This window comes from Equus asinus, chromosome 28 (genome assembly GCF_041296235.1).
Source record: "Equus asinus isolate D_3611 breed Donkey chromosome 28, EquAss-T2T_v2, whole genome shotgun sequence".
Lineage (NCBI taxonomy): Eukaryota > Metazoa > Chordata > Mammalia > Perissodactyla > Equidae > Equus > Equus asinus.
In genome coordinates, this window is record NC_091817.1 from 31988385 (window position 1) to 32011968 (window position 23584).

The 23584-nt window shown below is 44.6% G+C and overlaps 2 protein-coding genes across 2 annotated transcripts; both read left to right on the forward strand.

Annotated features, from left to right (window-relative positions):
- The first annotated feature begins 169 nt into the window (after window positions 1-169).
- LOC106839547 (uncharacterized) lies at window positions 170-12964 on the forward strand. The gene is made up of 4 exons (XM_014854357.3): window positions 170-726; window positions 3166-3324; window positions 10322-10420; window positions 11989-12964. The coding sequence occupies exons 1-4, from the start codon at window positions 379-381 to the stop codon at window positions 12379-12381; spliced, it is 999 nt and encodes a 332-aa protein (XP_014709843.1). The 5' UTR covers window positions 170-378; the 3' UTR covers window positions 12382-12964.
- Window position 12965: 1 nt separating this feature from the next.
- CMTM2 (CKLF like MARVEL transmembrane domain containing 2) lies at window positions 12966-22618 on the forward strand. The gene is made up of 4 exons (XM_014854378.3): window positions 12966-13230; window positions 13371-13529; window positions 21802-21903; window positions 22376-22618. Exons 1-4 carry the CDS (start codon window positions 12997-12999, stop codon window positions 22616-22618), a joined length of 738 nt encoding a protein of 245 aa, XP_014709864.1. The 5' UTR covers window positions 12966-12996.
- Window positions 22619-23584: the final 966 nt, after the last annotated feature.

Below are 23584 nucleotides of genomic sequence, written 5' to 3' on the forward strand. Positions count from 1 at the left end.
TAACTTCTAAGAGAGCGCTGGGAGCGCTTGGATTGGATCGGATGGGTTTTCCCCAGTCCTGGCGGGGTGGCAGAGAAGAATGCGCCGGGACCGCCCTAAAGGGTTTCCGGAGCCCCTTTCCTGGCTGGCTGGCAGCACGGAGCTGGTAGGGTTGCGGGGACACTGAGTTCCCAGACTAGGCAGTGGCGTCGCGTCCCAGGTGGCGACGAGGGTGGCCTGAGGGCTTGGTTTGTCCTCCGGCGAGAGAGAGCCAGATGTGCGCGAGGGACAGGCGACCGGCAGCCGTTGGAGCGCGACGCTGGTTCCCAGCGGAGAGCCAGCCGCGGTGCGCGCTCAGAGCCGCAGGGCCATCCTGACACAGCCAGGCCCGGGCCGACCATGGACCCTGAAGGCAGCGAGACATCCTCAGGCTCCTTGGAAAAGCCGGAGCAACCCCCGGGGCGTCCCGTACGCTCAGGGAGTCTCGCACCTCGGGCGCGTCCCGTGCGCTCGGCGCGGTCCTCACGGCGTCTAGGAGCCGGTGCGGACGCCCAGCCCTCAACGACGCCCACGGCACCCGAACATAAGACGTCTGCCAAAGACGAAGACGAAGCGCCCCAGTCGGCAGAGAAGGAGGAGGCCATCCAACAGCGCGCCGAAGGCCGGGCCAAAGTCCCGCCCAAATTCAGGGACAGCGTCAAGAAATTTTTCTTCTCGCCCACAGGAGGGTTGAAGGTCGCGAGGCTGGTGAGCAGAGAGAGCGAGTGCCCGGGCTGTGCGGATGCAGGCTGCGTCCCAAGGGGATGATTCCGCGCGGGAGGGCGCCCCTGGGAGGCTCCCGTAATTCCCTGTGCCAGGCACCTCTGTTTTGCCTCGCCTTTCCTCCCGCGCTCCCCTTACTCCTCCCCCACACTCTTACCACTAAATTTGGCTTTTTTTCCCCCTCGTCTTTCATAGTTCTCAGGTTTCCCCTCACGAAGGGAATTAGGGAAGCAATGAAGGTAATAGCAGAAATGTGTAAATTCTATTACAAAAATAATGGAATTGACCAATAAAATTGATAAACCACCAGCCAATATAACAGGAAAAAAGGGGAAAAAAGAGGATATATATTTAAAGTTAAAAACCAGAAGGGGAAAATAATGACAAACACCGATGAAACTGAAAGGATCCACAAGAGTACTTTGCAAAACAAATTTGAATTAGATGAAATAGTCAGTTTTCTAGGAAAATATAAATTACCCAAACTGATCCCAGAATAGAGAAAAACCTAAACAGACCAATATAAACACGGAAGAAAATGAGATCTTATCAAGTGAATATCTTTCAGAAATGTATGAGTCAGACTTTTTCACAGGTTAACGCAAAGCTTCATGGGATGTAATTCTAACACTATTTAAAGTTTTTCAAAGAATAGAGAAAGAAGAAACACTTCTGACCTATTTATACAAAGTCTGATATCAAAACCTAACCAAGTTCAGAAAAAGAGAACTAAATAGAAATCATATCATTATCACTCATATCAAAGCAACAAGTATTAATATATTGGCAGAAAATATTCAATACTTTTTTAAAAACACCATGAAGAAGAAACATAAGGATGACTCAATATTAGGACTCTACTAAAGTAATCCACCATATTAGAAGTAAAAGGAGAAAGAATCAGAGTATATAAAATAGGGTAGAGAACACATTTGACAAAATTCAACGTTCATTTCTGACTGAAAAAAAAAGAGACCAGTAAAATAGGAATACATAGATATTTCACAGACATTATAAAAATAAGCCCAAAATTCAGCATCGTATATAATTAAACATCAGAGATGTTCCCATTAAAATGAGGAACAGGGGCCAGCCTTATGGCATAGTGGTTAACATCACACATTCCACTTTGGCAGCACCGAGTTCTGGCGCTGGGGTCCTCGGCGCAGACCTACACAGCATTCATCAAGCCATGCTGTGGCGACATACCACATACAAAATGGAGAAAGACCGGCACAGATGTTAGCTCAGGGCCAATCTTCCTCACCAAAAAAAGAGAGGAACAAAGAGGATGCCCACTATCAATGCTGTTATTCAATATTTTTCTGGAACCACTAGTCATCACAATTAGGCAGGAAAAAAGAAATAAGAACATTTGAAAAGAAGAGGCAAAATGTACTTTTCTTTCAACTGATATGAGCATATATCTAAAAAAACTCAAAATCAACTAGAAAACAATTTAGTACAAGATAATTTCTACAAACTCCTTTACGTTTTCATCCACTAACTTGTAGAAATGAGAAAACAAGCACTTAAAATAAAATATTTCCCTTTACAACAGCAATCAAAATGATAAATATCTAAGACTGAGTAAAATAAATTTGAAAGACCTATATGAAGAAAGCTTTTTAAAATTCTGAGAGATATTTTAAAACCATTAAAATAACTGGAAAGACATACTTTGCTCTTGAATGGTAAGACTAAATTTTGTAATCTTTCCAAATTATAAGTTAAATGAAATGCCAATTAAAATACTGACAGGCTTAGTTTGGGGGACTTGACCAAGACAAACATAGGAGACATACTCAGAGAATGAGCACCGAAAGGGGGCTAGGCCAGACAACCACACAACGCAAAACAAATTGCCTGTAATTTCAAAAGTACTAGAGAAGAAATCGGCAACTCAGTGGAAGAGACGAGTCTCAAAACAGACCCAAATACATCTGAGAATTTAGTGTATGATAACGGTTGGATTTCAGATCAGTGGGGAAAATCCGGGTGTTTCCCAGTAAATGATATTGGGATAATCAGCAGCTGTTTGGAAAGAAAGCAAGCTGGGCTCTACCTTACTCTTTCCATCAAAGTCAGTATGTCTTTACTCTACTTTACCTGTATATACATCTTTCTTTCTGGTATGAAACATACACTGTTAACAGTGGTTACTTTTAAGGAGATAGACAAGGGTTGGTTGAGGGATGAGAAAGAAATTGACATTATTTTTTTACCCTTCTATACTTGTGCATTTTTATTATTTGCATGTATTATTTCATTTCTTAAAAATATAAGAAATTTTAAAAATAAAATGTATGTGCAAAACAATACAGGCAATTATAATATAATCAGATTTACCTTCTGACAATTTATAGTTTTGTCTTTTTTTAAAGCCCATGTGCATTAAAACAAATCCTGTTTCTTTTATTGCAGGGTCTTCTCATAGGAGCATTAGCTTGTTTCATCACTGCCAAAGCCCATGAGTGGTATATAGCAGTCACAATTCTGGAAATACTCATCGTTCTTTTTTTTATTCTATCATATATGCTAACCCTTCACCACTTGCTGACTTATTTAGATTGGCCCTTACTTGTAAGTGTTCATGTTCATAATCTGAATATAAGCTTTGCCCTCAGCCCCAGAGAAAGGCTCTCCTCAAGTAAAAACAACAGAGCTGTCTCTCTAGACAAGGACATGGCTGAGCTGTAACAGTTAGGGTGTTGCCCTAGTCCCAGGGGAGAAACTAGCCTAATACCCAGAAAGATTCCTTGGCCTCCTCTGTCTACAAGACAAGCACCACACACACCTACTTCCATCTCATTATGGCACTGATCACACGGTACTTTTCAGCTTGTCCTAAAGAAAATTTTAATTAGTATATTTAGTAGGTAAACACACTTCTCACCTATTGCTTGTAAAACAGCACATGCTTCTGCTTTTTAAACAGCACCCTTTCAACAGATTATAAACATCTCCCCCAAAGCAAGAGTCAACATTGCAGAAAATTGTCACGCATACCCTGAAAGATTGCAGGAGTCAACATTTTCATGTGTGTTAAGGGTCCATACCCCGATGGGTGCCATATGGTGGAGTATTCAGGAAAAGATATTGCATAGCCTTCTTCAGTAACATTTTCCAGAATTCCATATTTACCAATTGAAAGATTCCCGAAGCTCATCCCTCAGGTCTCAAATCCTATTTGTTGTGGAGCCTGAGGCTCTGCATCCTTACAGACTAGAACTACAGTTTTGCACATATACAGACATAGGCCCAGTTCCTGGCCCTTACTAGCTGTGTGAACTTTAGCTCAGTTTCCCCATCTAGGAAATTCAGTGAAGGAAAAATGTAATGATAATAACTGCCTCATAGGGTTCTTATAACATTTAAATGTGTTTAAAACAAATAGCACAAAGCTTGGCACAAAGTTAACATTCACTACAAACGTTCATCAGACCCCATAAGGTAGCTGGGGGGCTTTTATCATTTTATCTTGCACTATGAACAATCCTAACTCCAAGCTCAGGCCTCTTCCACATCCCATTTCCTTATAGTCCTTTTTTTTTTTTTTTTTGAGGAAAGTTAGCCCTGAGCTAATCCTCCTCTTTTTGCTGAGGAAGATTGGCCCTGAGCTAACATCTGTGCCCATCTTCCTCTATTTTTTGTATATGGGACGCCTGCCACAGCATGGCTTGCTAAGTGGTGTGTGGGTCCGCACCAGACCAAAACCACAGAACACCGGGCCACTGAAGTGTAGTGCATGAACTTAACCACTACACAACAGGGCCGGACCCTGTAGTACTTTTTTCTAACCTTAGGGTAGTATTGGTTGCTATTAAAGTAAAACTCAAAACATTTTCAAGTATGTGAGGGATTTTCTGAAAAGGCTGCTGAGCTCACTCTGTCCCACAGAGTGCCAAGCAACAGGAAGCAGAAAAGGCAAAATAAGAGCAACTTTAATTGGACGTATGGAAGACCCTCTCAGTTATGGAGAGCTGCAACCATGGAGAGGTTCTGAGGGGAAACTAAATCTCTGGCCATGGGACTTTGCAAGAAGGGAAGGTAAAGTAACTGTTTTTGAGCACATACCATGTGCCGGATACTTTGTCACATATGTTACCTTATTTAATCCTCACAACAACCTGATGAGGTTGTAATCATCCCCCACCCCCCATTTAATAGATGAGGAAATTGGATTAAAGAGATTAAGTTGCCATGGTCATATGTAGGCACAAGGAAACTCAGAGTTGAGACTAGGTCTACCTGACTCTAAAGCCCAGACTCTTTCCAGCCTTTATGCCCTTTTACCTTGTGATGGTTTCTCTGTCTCCACCCTCCCTACATCTTTGTCCGCCTTAGATTCTGTAAATTTTATGTTCTCTGTAACTTCTGTTTCCTCGTGGCTTCCTTAAAATATGGAGCCAAAGGTGAATTGATTATCCTGGGGCTGTGTACAGGCCCTTGGGGATGGGTGACCGAGGGTTCCACCACACCAAGGTCAGTAGCTGTGGTCAGGAGGACCAGAGCCCTCTCAAGAAAGATCCACTGCCACAAAGCTGAGAGGGCCTCAAGGCTGTAGGGCCCCGGAGGAGTGTCTAGGAGATGTCTCAGACAGAGGCAAGAGGTGGGTCTCCTAAGCATGAACCGTGACGGTCCTGTGAAAGGAGCTGCTCCCACAGCAGCTGCCTGGTTACAGGCAGCTCAGGCCAGCTTTTGTAGAGCTGCAGGCCTTTGGTCAACTGATAAAGCCAGGCCCCCTTTTGCTACCTCCATCCTTGGGTGAGAACATTCTCTTTTCTTTGGATAGCTATGGAAGCCCAGAGCACGGTTCAGAGCCCCTGCCTTTTTCTTGCTCCTATCCTCCAGGGGATGGGCCAGGGTCTGGAACAGCACATGGATATGCCTGGTGAGCTCCCAGGAGCTTCACAGTTGAGAAACTGTCTTACCAAGAAGGTTGCCCAGTTATTCTGATGCTCAACTAACTAGCAGTACTAGGAAACCACATGCTATCCTACACAGTTGGCCAGATGGTGAGTGATCTAGTTGACTTGGAAGGTTTTTAAAAGGACCCATCAAAACAAGATTCAAAACTGTTTTCTTCTCCTCGCCTGTCCCTTCCTGTCTTATCTGCCCTTTCAGATCCGTAAGATGAAGGACGTGTACATATAAGATTGCTCAGAGGGGTAAAGAGCTACCACTGGGTGGTAATAGGGAGGCCTTGGTAGGGCAGGAATGTGCTGATTTAGTGACAGTATTGGTGCCTAGGAGGTGACTACTTGATACTTCAAAGAGTAGGTTCACTTGGAGATGTGTTGGCATCAAGCTACAGAAATCACTTGAGATCTTATCGAATGGTCAGCACGGGAAGCCAGAGAACACATGGCCCATTTCACACTGCAACTGTTTCAGGGTTCTGCATAGGCTCACTGGCCTACCCACACACTAGAGGTGTCCAGCATGCACAGCTGTCACTTTCTTTCAGCCCTTCTTTCCAAGCAAGATGGTTTGGTGCCCAGGAGGTATAGGATTAGGGTAAGGAGTTCTGACATTAAGTGGCAGTCTCCTTAAAGGCTCACATGAGGATAGAATTCTTTCTTACCCTATACCCATTCTTGTTTGGCAAAGGGCTAAGGGTGAAAGTCCCCAGCAGGGAGATAGCAAGTCTGATAAATAAGGGCTTCAGACCCTCAGCAGGGCAGCCTCAAAGAGTACTGGCCTCCAATACAGATGACCTGCTGAAATCTGTGGGCTCTGGGACCGTATTTTGGCAAGCCCTCCTCTGTAGAGGTCATAGAGCCTGGGTTTGGGGACCTACCTAGTCTCAGTTGCAGCTTCTCACTTCTCACGGCTTTCCTCACCTCACCCATGGTGGGATCTCTGTCTTCATTTACAGACATTGTTCTCCATTTTACCCACTCTAGTCTAGTGTCATCTGTCAATATACCCAAGAAAAGTATGAACTGTAATTATTGTCTTGTAAATAGCTCATATTTTTAATACTTCTACATTGTAAAAAATATTATCAAAGAAACTGAGTTCTGGTCAAGCAGATGTTTTTGCCAATAGAAAGCACTTTCTTTAAAAAAGAACATAATAAATATATTTTAAACTTAAACTCTATAGAAGTGATGATTCCCAAACTACCAGCAATATCTTTACATTTATAAGTAACAAGTATCAGCTTTAGATGTCCCCTTCAAATAAGATTAATGAAAAACAGCAATTCTGGCGATTTCTGATCAGGCTCTGCCATGTGTTTGGAGAACTCCAGGCACAAATGGAACCAATGAAAGTTGCAGTTAGTTGAATAACAAATAATATTTATTGTATATGAATTCTTGTTACAAATACCACATTTGGTAAAACAAATTGTAAATGTTTAACTTTTTTTCTAATATTCAGTGGTTTTCAAAAATAAGCATTCACCATTAAAGCATCTTTTTCTTTCCCAGTTATAATTCTACACAATTTTGTTTATGTCAGAGAACAGTTTGGTAGCTTTATGGAAAAATAATAGTCAAGTAACAAACCCATCTCTCAGTTTAGTCAGAGGGGGCTACTTAATAGGATATTTGGTCAAAGGGGAAAGAAAAAGATGATGAGTAAGGACAGCATTTATGGGGAAATCAGAAGTCCTACTGCACATGGCACAGCTCAGCTACGATTTTGCCCCATCAGGGAGAATATCTCTCTCTCTCTCTGTGAAAGACAAGGCCAACAAGAGGGTGTGTGTCTAAGGCAAAAGGGAGGGTGTTTAGTCAGAAGAAGGGCCCTAAGGCACTCAAATCAGACTGCCAAGGGTCATAGTCACTTACTGGCTGAGCAACCTCATGCAAGTTGCTTACCCATCTGTAAACTGGGGATAATGCGAGTTTGTTGTGAGAATCAAATGAGATCACATATTAACACCTTGGCACAGTACGTGACACATAGTAAGTGCTCAAGAAATGTGAGCTACAATAGAAATGTTAGGTTCAAGGTAAACATTAGCTTCAAGGGAGAGTTCAGGAGAGCACTTCCTTGCGAGTAAGGACTGGAGTAAACTATAACATCCAGTAGTCCAACAAGGAGATGGAATTATGACAAGGAGTCAATGATTGGCTAGCGAGGCCTAGTCTGTCTTTGGTTTATTATCATCATCATTACTAATGTGCTTTCATCCAAATTCTCAATGGTCTATGACTACAGCTAGTTAATTTTTATTTTAAAAAGTTTACATTCCACTTCTTAGTTGTAAGAGTCCTGATCACATCTTTGAATGTCTTGGTTTACACAATCCTCAGATGCTAAGCTTCCTGAAACGCTGCAAATCGCTGTACCTGCCCCACTCTGGGCCCACCTCTCCTCACCCTACAGAACCCAGCTGGAACTTACTTTCAACCCTCACTAGCCCTGCTCCATGTCCCCCTTCCACTGTTACCCACCAAGCACCCAGATAACAGACATCAGTGCCCTTCAAGAGGCAAGTCACATTCCTCGATAGGGCTCCCTGCTCACCAACCTCAACACCTGAAGTTTGCAGAAAGTTTACTATATGTGCATATTTTGAAAGTAGATATCACAAATGTACATTTGGATGCACTGGATGCCAGGCAGCTTAATTGATGCTTTCAGATTCATTATGTCATTTAATCCTCTGATCAACCCAATGAATCTCAATCATTACCCCCATATTAAAAATTAGCATGTTGGCAAAGAGGGGTGATAAAACATGCCCCAGGTCACACATCTAGGAATTGGCAGGCCAAAAGAGTTCATCAACAACAAACATTCTCGCCTTATTTGTCCCATACCATTTTGACCCTCTATGACCCATTCCACAGAAAATGCCAAAGATGGATGCTGCGCTTCCAACCTAGGGGGATAGCTCATTTCCTTCTTATTTGGGTGTCCCTGATGGGAGGCAATAATGTGTTGAGTTCTGACCCTACTCCGTGACAGATATTCCATCTTAGGCAATTTAATCAACCTCTCTAAGCCTCTGTTACGTCCTCTTAAAATTGGGATCATAACATCACTGACTTTGGAGGGTGTTCGTGAGGGTTAAATGAGATAATGCCTGGGAAATGTTGGCACATTGCAGAGGTCCATTAGAGCCATTATGATTCCATGCACTGGATGGCAGGGCTCCTTGCTGTGTTTGGGCAAGTGCACCAAGGCTGAGAGAGACACTAACACTACCAAGTCAAGCCACCAAGACTTAAAGACTTAAATGTTCAAATTAGATATCTGGGCCATATTGTGGTTTTATCACCCTAGGCTTTTCCCCTCCCCACACACTGGTGTCACTGACACATTGAGTCCCCTCTCTTCCGTTATTGCTCAGCTACCAAAGCCCAGTCTCTGCTTATACTCAGGAGTGCACCTCCATCCATTCATCCTCACCCTTTGTCTAGCACACAAAGAAGCAGACTAGCTTAGCCGCTAAAGAACCCAGTACTGAAATCCAGAAGGAAGGATACAAATAGCCTACAGATGTCAGGACAGACTCAATTCTGGCCAGGTCTTAGAAAAGAGCAAGGGCCGGCCCTGCGGCCGAGTGGTTAAGTCCGCACTCTCCACTTTGGTGGCCCAGGGTTCACCAATTCGGATCCTAGGAACGGACATGGCACCGCTCATCAAGCCATGCTGTGGCGGCATCCCACATAGAAGAACTGGAATGACTTGCAATTAGGGGCTTTGTGGGGAGGAAAAAAAAAAAAGAAAGAGGAAGATTGGCAACAGATGTTAGCTCGAGGCCAATCTTAAAAAAAAAAAAAAAAAGCAAAAGTCAACAGCACAGGCATTCACTCCAGAATACCAGGTCTGCTCCTCAAAGGGGTTCCCACCTTCTTGGCATGCGTCAACCTATAGAATAAATATGACCTAACTTCCAGAGTATTGGTTCTACCTACAGATTTGGGAGTGGAATTAAATCAGTAAAGTGCTCATCTAAAATTTTATTTTATTTTATTTATTTATTTTTTGATGAAGAAGATTGGCCCTGAGCTAACTTCTGTCGCAATCTTCCTCTATTTTGTAAGTGGGCCGCCACCACAACATGGCTTTGATGAGTGGTGTAGGTCCACACCCAGGATCCAAACCTGCAAATCTGGGCCACCAAAGCAGAACACGTGAACTTAACCACTACACCACCAGGCTGGCCTCCTAAAATTTTATTTTTATATTAAAACAAATGTAGTATGGAATATAATGCAGAATTTACATTAATTTAAAATAGAAGACTTCAAGAAATCATATTTATGGAAGGCCAATTTGGGCTGGGCCCCCAGACCTCTAGGTTTTTTCATGCCCACTTTCCTATGCCCTTTAAGAAAAGTCTGATGGAAAAGTTGTCAGCTTTTTTTTATGGTATTCTTTAATGAAATTAAACCTACTGCTGCTGACAAAGTCCTATCCAAGAATCTTAAAATCACATAAACTCACATCTCTGGAAGATGTAAGAAGTATACTGCTGAGGGTTCTTCTTCATAGTAATCAAAAGGAAAGTTTAAAAAGGGCATCCATCCTTAGATGGGTAGTTGACCAATTTAAATATTTTAGGAAATTACATTTTCATGTAAAATTGACAATTTTTAATTCTGTATTACAGGATCTTATCAATACTTGCATTTCAGCTGTGTTCCTTTCAATAGTTGCTGTCTTGGCCATGCAAGAAAAGGAAAGAAGGCATTTATTCTATCTTGGAGGGGTAAGTAGAGGCCTTCATGACTCCATTTAAGATCAGTATTTCAAGACTCTTTGAAACAGGAAACTGTCAGACCATCATTGTTTCATTTATAGAACAACGTCCCCCCACTGCCCCTTCTCTTTCTTGCACTGACTTCTTCAGAAGATGTGAAGTTGCACAAACTCTAAGCTCATGAAAATCTTCATTGTGATACTCATTCTCCAAATAGGTACAAAAACAAGTCTGTTGAACCCTTTTTGAGAATCGTACACACTATTTTTTGAAATGTTCCAGCAAGATGTTCTTGTCTATAAATAGGACTTTGACTTTTCCAGAGTAGAGAATTATATTTTAAAAGCACATGAAAAGAATGATTGTAGGGGGGAAAAAAGTGCATTGTCAAAAGTGAGTGACCCAGCCTATTTAGGAAAGAAGGATGGAAGTTCCCAGCATGTGCCCCACACCAGGCTAGGTACAATCTAAGTTAATCTTTACAACTCTCATGTTTACAGATACGGGAACTGAGATTAAATACCTTGCCCTGGGTCACAAGGCTGGGACAAACTGGGACTCAAATCCTCATTATATGAAGAGCACAAGAAATGGCTGATGGAGGGGTCACGGGTGGGGAGGCGAGACTTTGGTTTAAGAAGTTAAGCAATGGGAACAGAAATTAATCCAGAAAAAAAAGTTTAAATTCTTTCAATTCATTCCATCATTAGTAAATATTTGTCAATCCTATTGGATTGTGCCAGGCCTGAGCTCAGTGTTGGAGATAGAGTCCCTTCCCCCTAGGGTAGCTCACAGATTAGCTAGGGCAACACCTCCCTAGGAAAAGTTCATTAAAGTAGCCAGGGATTAAGTGACCATAAAGAGAAATATCCAAGACAGGCAGGAGCTGAGGAGCACCAGGGATCTCAGACACTGTGGTCTGCTGGTCCCCATCTGCTAACTCAGCCAGCAAACCACCTTCTACCTGCCACCCCTGGTCTCTGTCAGTTCTCTCCTGGATGGCAGAGTGCCCCCACTCCCCACTGGTCTCCCTGCCTCCAGCCTGGTTGTTCATTTTCCCTGAGCCTCATGGCTACTCCAAGTGGGCTTTCTGAGTCTGGCACCCGACCTCGCCTCTTGATCAAGTCCCAGATCCTGCACCTCCCCAGCCTCAACTCTGCCTCCTCCCTTACCAGCTTCAGAGGTCTCAGCCACCCCAGATTCCTTGGAAACTCCTTCCTGCCCTTTCAAACACAGCGCAAGAGTCCTTTCCACTGAGAGGCCTTCTCAGGCTCCCACCTGGACCTGAGGCCTCCTAGAGCTAGTGCCCCTCTCTGGTCCTTTCCTGGTGCCTCAGGCTTCAGGTGAGGTCATTACTGGCAGCAAAACCCACCATTGCCAAAATCCCTTTCTCTGGGAATGGCAGAATGGGCTGCGGCAGCCAGTTGGGCAGACACCAGAAGGTAGTGGAAGGTCAGAGGGAGACAGAAGGCCGTGGGAAGCCCCGGCCTGGTATGGGGGATAGGGAAGACGAATTGCTGCTGAGCTGCAGAATAACCCCGCCTTTCCCTCCCCGCATATGGCCTTGTGTCTGACAGATCCTGTGTCTCACAGCAGTACTCATGACTGTCATCGATGGGATTCTGGTTACCAAGATGATAAGGAATATTTTGAAAAAATTCCTGGGGTTCAGTACCGAAACTAAGCCTGTGCCTGCCCTGGCAGACTCAAAGGCACCCCCGAAGACAACCAAGCCGGCACCCTCAAAGCCACCCAAGAAGGCATCTTCAAAGGCACCCAAGCGGGCAGCTTCAAAGGCACCCAAGCGGGCATCCTCCAAGGCACCCAAGCGGGCAGCTTCAAAGGCACCCAAGCGGGCATCCTCAAAGGCACCCAAGCGAGTGTCCTCAAAGGCACCCTCGCAGGCATCCTCAAAGGCACCCAAGCGAGTGTCCTCAAAGGCACCCACGCAGGCACCCTCACAGACGTAAGCGTCTGTGTCTCACCCCTCCCACCACTGAGCTCGCATGCTGTCACCCGTTTCGGCCTACATATGATCATAAAATCAGGGCTGCTAAGTCGGGAACACTTCTGCTTCACGTGTTACCTTGTGTAAAAGTCGAGTTACATTTTCATGCACCTGCCCATGCCCCGAGGGGCGCTGGGCGCCGCTGCCCCAGGAGCCCTTGGCGAGGGCCTTGACCCGGCCCTGGTCCCAGCCAACTGGATCCAAGGCGGGAGCAGCGGCTACAGCCCCGGGGCCACCTTGCGAGGCCTCGCTAGACTGTGAGGGGAGCCATGCGCGAAGGTGGGAGCCCCGTGGTGGGCCCGGAGGTGGGGCGGGGACTCCTGCGTGGAGGGTGGGCGGGCCCGGCGGCCGTGGGTCCCTGGAACCCGCGCTGGGCCGCACAGGGGAGACTCGCGCGGTGAGACGGCGCGCGCGCGCGGAAAGGGCGCCAGGCGTTGGCGTTCGCAGGACCGGCCGTTGGCTGAGCGCGGCCCCTGAGCAGGTCGGTGGGCACCAGCCTCGCTCAAAGGCCAGGCCTGTCCGGGGACAGCAAGAGAGATTGGGCAGGCCGTGAGAAGCTGAGAACTCCCCCGCAAAGATGGCTGACAAAGGCAAAAAGGGCAAAGATGCAGCCCCAGCGGCCCCTCCTCCGGGCGCCAAACCCCCGGACAAGAAAGATGAGAAGGTGGAGGAGAAGCCACCAGAAAAGAAGGTGGAGCCCAAGGATGAAGTGGGCACGAGGAAGGGATGTCGCCGCTACAAGTGGGAACTCAAGGACAGCAATAAAGAGTTCTGGTCTATGGGGCACGCCGTGGTCAAGATCCTGAGCTTGGTAAGTTGGGCTGGTATCCCGGGGAGCAGGGGGTGCAACAAGGGGGAGAGGGCGAGGGAGCGGGTTCCAGGGGGCTCCAGAGGGGCTCCAAGAGTCCGTGACAGCCCTTTGCCGTGGCTCAGGAGCATGTCTCCCGGCAGGGCTGCCTAATAGGTTCGCTGATAATGTTCACTGGGAGCATCGTTCACCCCCTCCTGACACTCATCATCACCATGGAGATATCCATCTTCAGCTTCTTATTCGTTATCTACACCTTCGCCATCAACAGATACTTGCCCTTCGTCCTGTGGCCCATTGCTGTAAGTGAGGGGCGGTGGGGAGCGCCTGAGGTTGGTGTGCATTCACGCGTGTGTCTTGACACCCTGAAAGTGACTGTTCTGTCACCGCCCATATGTGTGCCCCGGGCATGGGCTGAGCACCTTTGGGGCTGGGGTAGGGCAACTGAAGTTAGGTAGAAAAGGCTCTGTAAACGCCTGACTTGGAAGCGGGGGCCACTTACTTACCTGGTGGTCAACGAAGGGGTCTTTGCTCTCCTGAAGCTTTGCCCTCCTTGGGAGGAGGAGATGTATAACAACCAGCTGTTCCTCCCAAGCCCTGTTCCAGCTCACACCTGACTGGAGAGATCACCCCAGAAGGTACCCCATCCCCAGAATTCAAAAAAGAAAATCAATCTTCCCATAAATCAGTAAAATAAAATGAGGATTTTTTAAAAATCACTTCCAAAGCAGCTTTAGACCTCCAGTGACTATCCTTGTATAGAATGTTAATTAAGCCCAGAAGGATGTTCAGCCCAAAGCAGTCATCCATTGGAACGGAATTGAGCTGGGCAAGTTACCCAACCACTCCCGGCCTCTGTTTCCACATCCGTAACGTGAGGACAGTAATAATCTCTGATGGGATTGTACCTGAGGAGTAAACGTACAGCGCTTGATGCGGTGCTTGAGTCCTCATGGACTTGAATCACTGCCTGTCACCTGTGTGATCACAGAGCATACCCCCGTTACCCAAAGCCCCTTGTTCTTCGCACATTCACAGCATGCCTCCAGAGCCCTATGCTCACTGTTTCACTCACTTTACACATGAAATGGGCTCAGAATGGCCAAGTAACTTGCCCCCAGGAAACTCAGCTAGTAAGTGGCAGAAAAAGGATGCAAATCCAGTTTTGTCAGTAGAGTCTGAGTCCCTAACTACCTGCTAACCTGCCTTCTTGTTAAAAGTTATTAGGGACCAGGAGTTCATAGGTCTCAGTGGCATAGGTGAGGACCCCTAGTATAGGGAGAAAGGAGAAGAGGGCCAAATAAGACTCTTGGGAAAGGAATAAACAGAGGACAAAGTAATGGGACAGGCAGAGGACAAGTTTTCAGCCACGGAGCTTGAGAAGATACTTAGTCCCAGCAAGATGAAAAATCAATGAACCCTGAAAGTCCTCCTGCTGCTCTGGGTACTGGGACAAAAACAGACACACAGATCAATGGAACAGAACTGAAAGCCCAGAAATCAAACCACACATCTACAGACAGCTAATCTTCAACAAAGTGCCAAGAACATACGCTGGAGAAAAGAAGTCTCTTCAATAAATGGTGTTGGGAAAACTGAACACCCACATGCAAAAGAATGAAGGTAGACCACTATCTCATGCCATACAGAAAAATAAAAATAAACTCAAAATGGATCAAAGACTTGAAGATACGTCCTGAAACTATAAAACTTCCGTGGGATAATATCGGTAGTACACTCTTTGACATTGAACTAAAAAGGATCTTTTCAAATGTGATGTCTTCTCAGACAAGGGAAACAAAAAATAAACAAGTGGGAGTTTATCAGACTAAAGAGCTTTTGCAAGGCAAAAGAAACTAGGATGAAAACCAAAAGACAACCCACCAATTGGGAGAAAATATTTGCAAATCATATATCTAACAAGGGGTTAATCTCCAGAATATATAAGGAATTCACACAACTGAACAATAAAACAGAAACAGGAGCCGGCCCCATGACTGAGTGGTTAAGTTCGCGCACTCCGCTTCTGCAGCCCAGAGTTTCACCGGTTCGGATCCTGGGCGTGGACATGGCACCACTTGTCAGGCCATGCTGAGGCGGCATCCCACATGCCACACCTAGAAGGACCCACAACTAAAAATACACAACTATGTACCGGGGGGCTTTGGGGAGAAAAAGGAAAAATAAAATCTTGAAAACCCACAACAACAACAAAACAAACAACCCGATCAATAAATGGGCAGAGGAGATGAACAGACATTTTTCCAAAGAAGATATACAGATGGCCAATAAACACATGAAAAGACGTTCAACATCACTAATCATCAGGGAAATGCAAATCAAAACTACATTAAGATGCCACCTTGTGCCTGTTAAAATGGCTATAATCACTAAGACTGAAAATAACAAATGTTAGAGAGGATATGGAGAGATGGGAACCCTCATACACTGCTGGTGGGAATGCAAACTGTTGTAGCCACTATGGAAAAAGTATGGAGAACTACCACATGACCCAGCTATCCCACTACTGGGTGTCTACCCAAACAATTTGAAATCAACAATCCAAAGTAGCGTATGCACCCCTTTGCTCATTGCAGCACTATTCACAATAACTAAGACATGGAAACAATCCAAGTGCCCATTGACTGATGCTTGGATAAAGAAGATGTGGTATATATATATACAATGGAATACTACTCAGCCATGAAAAAAGACAAATTCATCCTATTTACAATAACATGGAAGGACCTGGAGGGAATTATGCTAAGCAAAATAAGCCAGTCTGAGAAAGACAAACACCAGATGATTTTACTCATATGTGGAGTATAAACAAATACATGAACAAAGAAAACAGTTCAGTGGTTACCAGGGGGAGGGAGGTGGGGAGTGGGCGTAGAGGGTGAAGGGGAGCACTTATGTGGTGACAGTCAAGAAATAATGTACAACTGAACTCTCACATTGATGTAAACTGTTATGAACTCAATAAAAAAAGCCTGTCTGAGTCACGTGGTTGCCAGAGGTTAAGGGGGGTTGGAGGGTGGAGAGTTGGGAAAAATAGGTGAAGGGGATTAATAGGTATGAACTTTCAGTTATCAAATAAGTAAGTCATGGGGATGTAATATATAGCATAAAGAATATAGTCAATAATATTGTAATGACTTTGTATGGTGACAGATGGTTCCTAGACTTATCATGGTCATCATTTCAGAATGTATATAAACAGTGAATCGCTATGTTGTACATCTGAAATAATGTTGTATGTCAGCTATACTTCAATTAGAAAAAACTGTCAGAATCAACTTTTTCAGAGCTCTGGAATCTATTTTTAAAAACTTACAACAACCAGAGGAATGCTTAATGAAGAAAGAAAGAAGTTGTTGAATTTTGGTAAGAGAGGATCGTGGCATTTTAACTTATCCACCTGCTGTCCCTCACTCCCCAGCTTGTCAGTGGCCAAGAAGAAAACTGCCCACATTCCTGGCCACATTCCTCGCTGGTGGCAGAGGGGGCAAAACAGTATATAAAGAGGATCACTACATATAGCAATTCTGACCTTGTATGTACCTTACAATATAGCCCCAAAATATAAAAGACAAAAATAGATTTAATTATAAGGAAGAATTGACAAGTAGCAACCACAGTGGGATATTTAACATGCCTCCCTCAGTAACTGATAGCTTGATCCACTGATATATCTAGAACCCTACACTCAACAGTAACAGGCTATATATTCTTTTCAAGCACACTTGGAACAATCATAAAAATTATCCTCAATAAGACCACAAAGCAACTGTAAACAAATAACAAGAAATTGGTATCATACAGACCACATTCTCTAATTTCAATGCAACATAATTAGAAATCAATCAGTAAAGTTTAACTAAAAGCCCATATGTTTGGGGGGAAATATAATGTTTTCCACAAACATATAGGGATTTAGTTATATGTAGTATTTGCCAGTACTACCTGTAGAATGCAGCTAAACAATTCAAATTCAAATCTATATAATTAGAAAATGAGACCAAAAATTAACAATTCAAGTGTCGTATCTCAAGAAGGTACCAAAACAAAACAAAATAATGAAATTAAGAAGAAGGCAATGCCAAAGATAAGAACATAGGAAACAAAGATCCATAGTGAGGACCAATAAGACCAAATATCCAGTTCTTTGAAAAGACTAATAAAGTACATAGATAGACCTCAAGAAAAAAAGAAAGAAGGAACAAAGAACAATATTAGTATAAAGGTCAAGAACGGATTTTGAAGGTCACAGGGAAAATATGAACTTTTATGCCAATAATTTGGAAAGTTTAGATAATAGTTAATTTTGCAGAAGAAATATTACTTACAAAAATTGACTCAAAAAGAAATAGAGAAACAGGTTATAAAATAATTCATCCATGTTTTCATCTGGCACTTTAGTTTTTTACATTTAACTCTTGATTCATGTGGAGTCATTTTAGTATATAGCTTTATATCCTGATGGCTATCCAGCTGTTCCACTCTATCACTTGATTTATTAATTTATTGAATAGTACATCTTTTCCCCACTGATTCGAAATGGCATTTTTGTTAAATGCTAAAATGCCATATGCCTGGTTCATTTCTAAACTTTGTATTTGGTTACACTGGTCTGTGTCTGTTTTCTTTCTTTTTTTTTTTCTTTTTAAGTCTTTATAATATGTTATACTATCTGGTAGAGCTTGATCTTAAAACCAGACATTAAAAGGAAAGTAAACTATAGGCCAATCTTATTTGAATATAGCCGTAAAAATCCTCAGTAAAATATTAGCAAACTCAACCAAGCAATATATAAGCAAGCACTACGTCACGATCAAGCAGGGTATGTGTCAGGAATGTAAGGATGGTTTAGTCTTCAAAGTTCTGTTAGTGTAATTCACCATCTTTTATTTATGGGAGAAAGCCATTTCATCATCTCATAAGCTGCAGAAAAACTATTTAATAATATTCAATACTCATTTTTAGATAACTCTTGACGAACTAGGAAAAAAGGGAACCTCCTTGTCTTAATAATGGTATCTACCTGAACCTACAATAAACCTTGCATTTCACAGTAAAACTTTAGCGATGTTTCTTTAGAGATGCCTCCTGTCCTCACTTCTACTCAACATTGTGCTGGAGATCTTAGTCAGCACACTGTGAGAAGAAAAACAAAAGCTATATGGAGTGTGACGGAGAAAACCAGCATTACTCACAGATGACATGCTTCTCTACACAGAACATCTGAGAGAATCTTTTATTTTTTTTAAAGATTGGCACCTGGGCTAATAACTATTGCCAATCTTTTTTTTTTTTTCTGCTTTATCTCCCCAAAACCCCCTGTACACAGTTGTATATCCTAGCTGCACGTCCTCCTAGTTGTGGGATGTGGGATGCCGCCTCAACGTGGCCTGACGAGCGGTGCCATGTCCGCGCCCAGGATCCGAACCCTGGGCCGCCGCAGCGGAGCACGCGAACTTAACCACTCGGCCACGGAGCCGGCCCCCATCTGAGAGAATCTACAAACTACTAGAACTATGTGAGTTCTTCAAGGTTACCAGAGACAAAAACAATAGTGTTCCTGAATGCTAGCAACGAACAATGAAAAAATGTGGCTTTTCAAAGAAACCATTTAAAACAGCAACAGAAACTACAAGGTGTCTGAGAATAAATCTGTTCCAAGATGTATAAGACTTTACATAGAGATTATAACATTTTATTAATGGACAGGAAAGAAAAACCTAAATAAATGGAGAAACGTACCACATTCACAGGTGTGAAGAGGTACTATCATAAAGATGGCAATTTAATTCCAAAGTAATCTATAAAGGTGATTCTAAAATTCTTACAGAAGAATAAAAAGAATTCCAAGGATGGACTCACCCAGTGAAAAGCTTTGGTACCAGAAAGACTAATGGGATTGTAATGGACTGAATGTCTGTGTCCCCCCAGAATTCATATACTGAAATCCTCACCCCCAGTGTGGCTGTCCTTGCATATAGGGCCTCAAGAGTAGTAATTAAGATTAAACGAGGTCATAAGGGTGGGGCTCTGATCTAATAGGATTAGTGTCCCTATGAGAAAAGACAACAGAGCTCTCCCTCTCTCTCCCTCTTCCTCTCCCCACTCTCTCTCCCTCAAGCCTTCCCACCCCCACCTTATGCACCATGGAAAGGCCATGTGAGGACATAGCAGGAAGACAGCTGCCTGCAAACCAGAAACAAATTTGCTGGCACCTTGCTCGTGGACTTCTAGCCCCCAGGACTGTGGGAAAATAAACGTCTGTCATTAAGCCACGCAGTGTGTGGTGTTTTGATGGCAGCCTGAGCAGACTAATACAGGAATCAAAAGACGACTTGGAAATAGACCTCCATACATATGGCAAAGTTGGTGTTTGACAGACGTTGCATTATAAAACAGTCGAATGGAATATTTAATAAATGTATTTGGGACTGAGAGAAAGGGAGAGGAAGAGAGAGAAAGAGAAACTATGTATCCCCTTAAAATTAAAACTTACAACAGAAGACATCATAAACAAAATTTTTAAAAACAAGCCAATAGAAAAATGGGATAAAGGATATGAATAGACAGGAAAACCAAATACCTAAACCGTGTTTTAAAAAATGCTTCAGTGGGGCCGGCCCTGTGGCCGAGTGGTTAAGTTGGAGCGCTCCACTGCACGTAGCCCAGTGTTTCATCAGTTCAAATCCTGGGTGTGGACATGGCACTGCTCATCGAGCCACACTGAGGCGGCGTCCCACATGCCACAACTAGAAGGACCCACAACTAAAGTATACAACTATGTACTGGGGGGCTGTGGGGAGAAAACGGAAAAAATAAAATCTTTAAAAAAAAAAATGCTTCATTAGTAACCAGAGACCTGAAAATTGAGACAACAGTGAGGTACCATTTTGACTCATCAGATTGACAAAAATAAATAAGTCAGGTAATCCTGAGCATTGTCAAGGACTTGGGAAATGGGAGCCCCTATACATTGCCGAGTGAGTGGAAATTGGCACGAGCACTTTAGGGAGAAACTTGGCAATACTTAGCCGAGGAGAAGATGTGCAGGGGAGGCACAGACAAGAGTGTTCATTGCAGCAGAGTTTGTAATAATAATTTCCTGAAAGGTAGAAACAACCTAATGCCTCTAGTTTGGTTTATTCATACAGTAGAATACATCAGTTAAAATTAATGAATTCAATCTACATTTCTTAAAATGAATAAATCTCAAAAACTTGAAAAAGTGTGCAAGAAGATATCTTTTATTTAAATTTTGAAACACACAAAATGGTATATATTGTTCATGAATATATGATATGGAGGAAAATACTAGTGCACACTTGGGGAAACTGCCCATCAACCTCCCACCCGTGGGTGCCTCTGGGAGACGGGCAGGAAAAGGGAGCAAATGCTGAGACTGCAGCTCATGCCACAAAGTTTTACTTCTGTTTTTGCAAGACATTAACATCTGTTTAATTTCAGTGGTTCATGGCTGCTGGAGGTGCGAGTGGGGATGGGATGTTCTATTATTGTCTGTATGTTTGAAATGTATTAAAATTCAAAAAAAGATTGAAAAGGAAAAGAAAGGCCAGAGACAAAATGGCCAGGGAAGGACAGTCCACAGAAAATGGCACCATAGAAACCAAAGAGAAGAGTGGGCATTGTCCATCGCTGCAGTCATTTGCTCCCCATAGGATTAAGAGGGTGCACAAGCTCTGGGCTGGCATCACCCCTAGAACAATGGGGAGGAAGCCGGAATGCTGTAACCATGGTTTGACCAACTCTGAGAAGTTTGGCTGTGCCAGGGAGCGACACTGGGTGGTACTTGAGGGGAAGGTAGCGTAGAAGGCAGCCCTTGTGCCCAGTCTGGGAACCTCTGGACCTTGTCAGTAGGGTGAGGAAGACAAGTATGGTACAAGGGTAAGACTGAGGCCACAAGGGATGGGAAGGAAGGTTGATGATGGAGGAAGTAGTGCGGCCTTGCAAAGAGGGGAGGGGGTCTAGGAAGTAAGGTGGGGGGTCAGGGAAGACAAGGGGCTGAAGAGGCAGCTGCCAGGCCAGAGTCCAATCGTGGGGCCAGAGTCCAACAGAGCCTCCTGCCAGCAACACAGCTGGCCCCCAGATCCAGAGAGAGGAGCTGGCCCAGAGAGCAGAGAAATGATGTGGGGTGGCACTCAAGACAGACATCTTTAAGTAGGATAGTTATGCATTTATTTAAATGAGTACTGGAGAAAAAGAAAAAAACACAACTAGCCACTAAATGTGTGATTTCATAGACAAGATGGTAGGGGAGGGAGCCCGTGAAAGCAGTTAAGCTCCTGGACTTTGAGTCTTGACTCAGAGAGCCCAGCTGGGGGGCCACAGGTATGTCCACCTAGCCTGGTGTACATTTATTTTCATATATATATATGTTTTAAATCAGGCAGAATTTTGAAAATCATTCCCTTTGGAGGAAGCTATGCAAGGGGAGGGCGGCGGCGGGGAGGAGGGGGGGTACGGGGAGGGTTGGGGAGGGGGTGGCGGGGAGGCCTGGCTCTGTTTTGGGCTGACTCCTCTCTCCCTGGCTTTCAGGACATTCTCAATGACCTGTTCGCCTGTATCTTCCTTGGGGGGGCCGTGGCCTTTGCTGTGCAAACTCGGCAGAGCATACCGATGAACTACTTGATTGCCCTGGTGAGTCTTCCATGCTCGGCTGTTTATTTGCTCAGAAGTCACCTCTTTTGGAGAATGGTTCTTTTCCCCTGTTTTGCGGAAAGGGCCTCTTATCTTTTCACAAAATGTTGGGATCCAAGCAAAGTTTAAAAGTAAAATTGGTGAATGTTTCCAGTGGAGAAGCCATGTAAATAAAAATGACGTCCAGGGAGCCAGCCAAGCTAATGGCTTCCTCCTGGTAGCTGCTGACCCCAGAGACAAAGGGCCCCACCCAGGCTGGTTTAAAGAGAGAGAGAGAAAGCCGTGAGACCACAGGACGGTGGGGACAGGGCAGCCGAGGATGGAGGAGGGGTGAACTCCCGGTCTCTTGGTCTGATAGTTTGAGGGGATGAGGGGATGTGTTAACCAGCACCTGCTGGCGATAGAAACAAGGAAGGAACTATGCCAGCTTCGGAATGAAAGCAAAAGTAACGAGGATCATTCTGTTTTCCAGATCCTTATTGCTCTGGCTGGGTTTTTTGCCTTAATCGATGTATGTCTTCAAAGAAAACACTTCAAAGGCAAGAAGGTCAAAAGGCATGTGCTGGTTCCTCCAACAAAGGAGGGAGCAAAGGGACCAGGACAGGGACCGGGGGCGGCAAAGCCAAAGGAAGAGCCAAAACCAGCAGACAAGAAAGCGGAAAAGCCGAAGGAAGCAGACAAGGGAAAGGACAAGGGGAAGGGAGGCAAGAAATGACGCGGAGGCGACGCCCGCCATCAGGAGTGGCGGCATATTTTACCACAGAACATATTTCCACTGTCTTCCTTGTCTTCTCTCTAGAATGCTTTTCTTTTCCATTTTAATAATCACCTTTGCTTGGAAAAGAAATTTCTCTTCAAATGGATTTTAATACTTAAAGTTAATGGAAACACCATTTTGCTCATTCCACAAAAGTTACTGAAAGTTTTGGTGCAGAGAGCGAAGCTGGAGCACCGCCTCTAGAGGAGCTCACAGGCTGCAGGGCAAGGGGGTTTAGGGGACCAGAAGTGTGGGCGACACCAGCTGTCAGCACTGACCAGCCAAAGGGGCCAGAGGAAAACAAGAGACTGGACAATGAAAGGATGCATTTTCTTCACAGCGGTATTTTCACTTTACATTTTTTTAAAGTATCGAGGTAGTTGCTATAGGAAGAATCAGGTTGCTGGCCTTCCTTACTCTTACTTTGCGGTTTAGCATTGGTCTTCATTTGAAGTGTACTCTGGAGGAGGTCCACAGGGGTGGGATCATCTCCTCAGGGCTTGGGGCCTCCAAGAGCTGGAGTCAGGTTGGTAAATGGGCCAAGCAGGATGGGCACAGGAGGAACGAGGGGGACAGTTCCCTCAGAGATGGCCAGCCAGCCCCCTGGGACCTGCAGTGTCTCCCTCCAGGAAGGACCTGAGCATAAGCCCTGAGCCAGGCCCAGCTGGGCCCTAGAGCCACGGTACCCACGCACAGGCCTCAGTCAGGGCCGCATTCTCACTGGACAGTCCAGCCATCCTGGCAGGAGAAGGGTCATCCTCACGGGGGGGAGACAAGGTCCCAAACTGATGCATGAGGAGCTGGGAGGAGGTGTGGGGAGGAGGGCAGGAAACAGGGAGCCCTGAGCCCAGCCATAGATTACGTGAGAGACAGGCTGGGAGGGTCAGCTGGGCCTTGGGAGCAACGGTAATGACTCGGGCCTTT

Coding starts and splice junctions, on each gene's coding strand:
- CMTM2 (XM_014854378.3), top strand. CDS start 12,997: ATGGCTGACAAAGGCAAAAAGGGCAAAGATGCAGCCCCAGCGGCCCCT. Junction 13,530..21,801: donor TCGTCCTGTGGCCCATTGCT/GTAAGTGAGGGG, acceptor CCTGGCTTTCAG/GACATTCTCAATGACCTGTT. Junction 21,904..22,375: donor TGAACTACTTGATTGCCCTG/GTGAGTCTTCCA, acceptor TCTGTTTTCCAG/ATCCTTATTGCTCTGGCTGG.
- LOC106839547 (XM_014854357.3), top strand. CDS start 379: ATGGACCCTGAAGGCAGCGAGACATCCTCAGGCTCCTTGGAAAAGCCG. Junction 727..3,165: donor GGTTGAAGGTCGCGAGGCTG/GTGAGCAGAGAG, acceptor CTTTTATTGCAG/GGTCTTCTCATAGGAGCATT. Junction 3,325..10,321: donor ATTTAGATTGGCCCTTACTT/GTAAGTGTTCAT, acceptor TCTGTATTACAG/GATCTTATCAATACTTGCAT.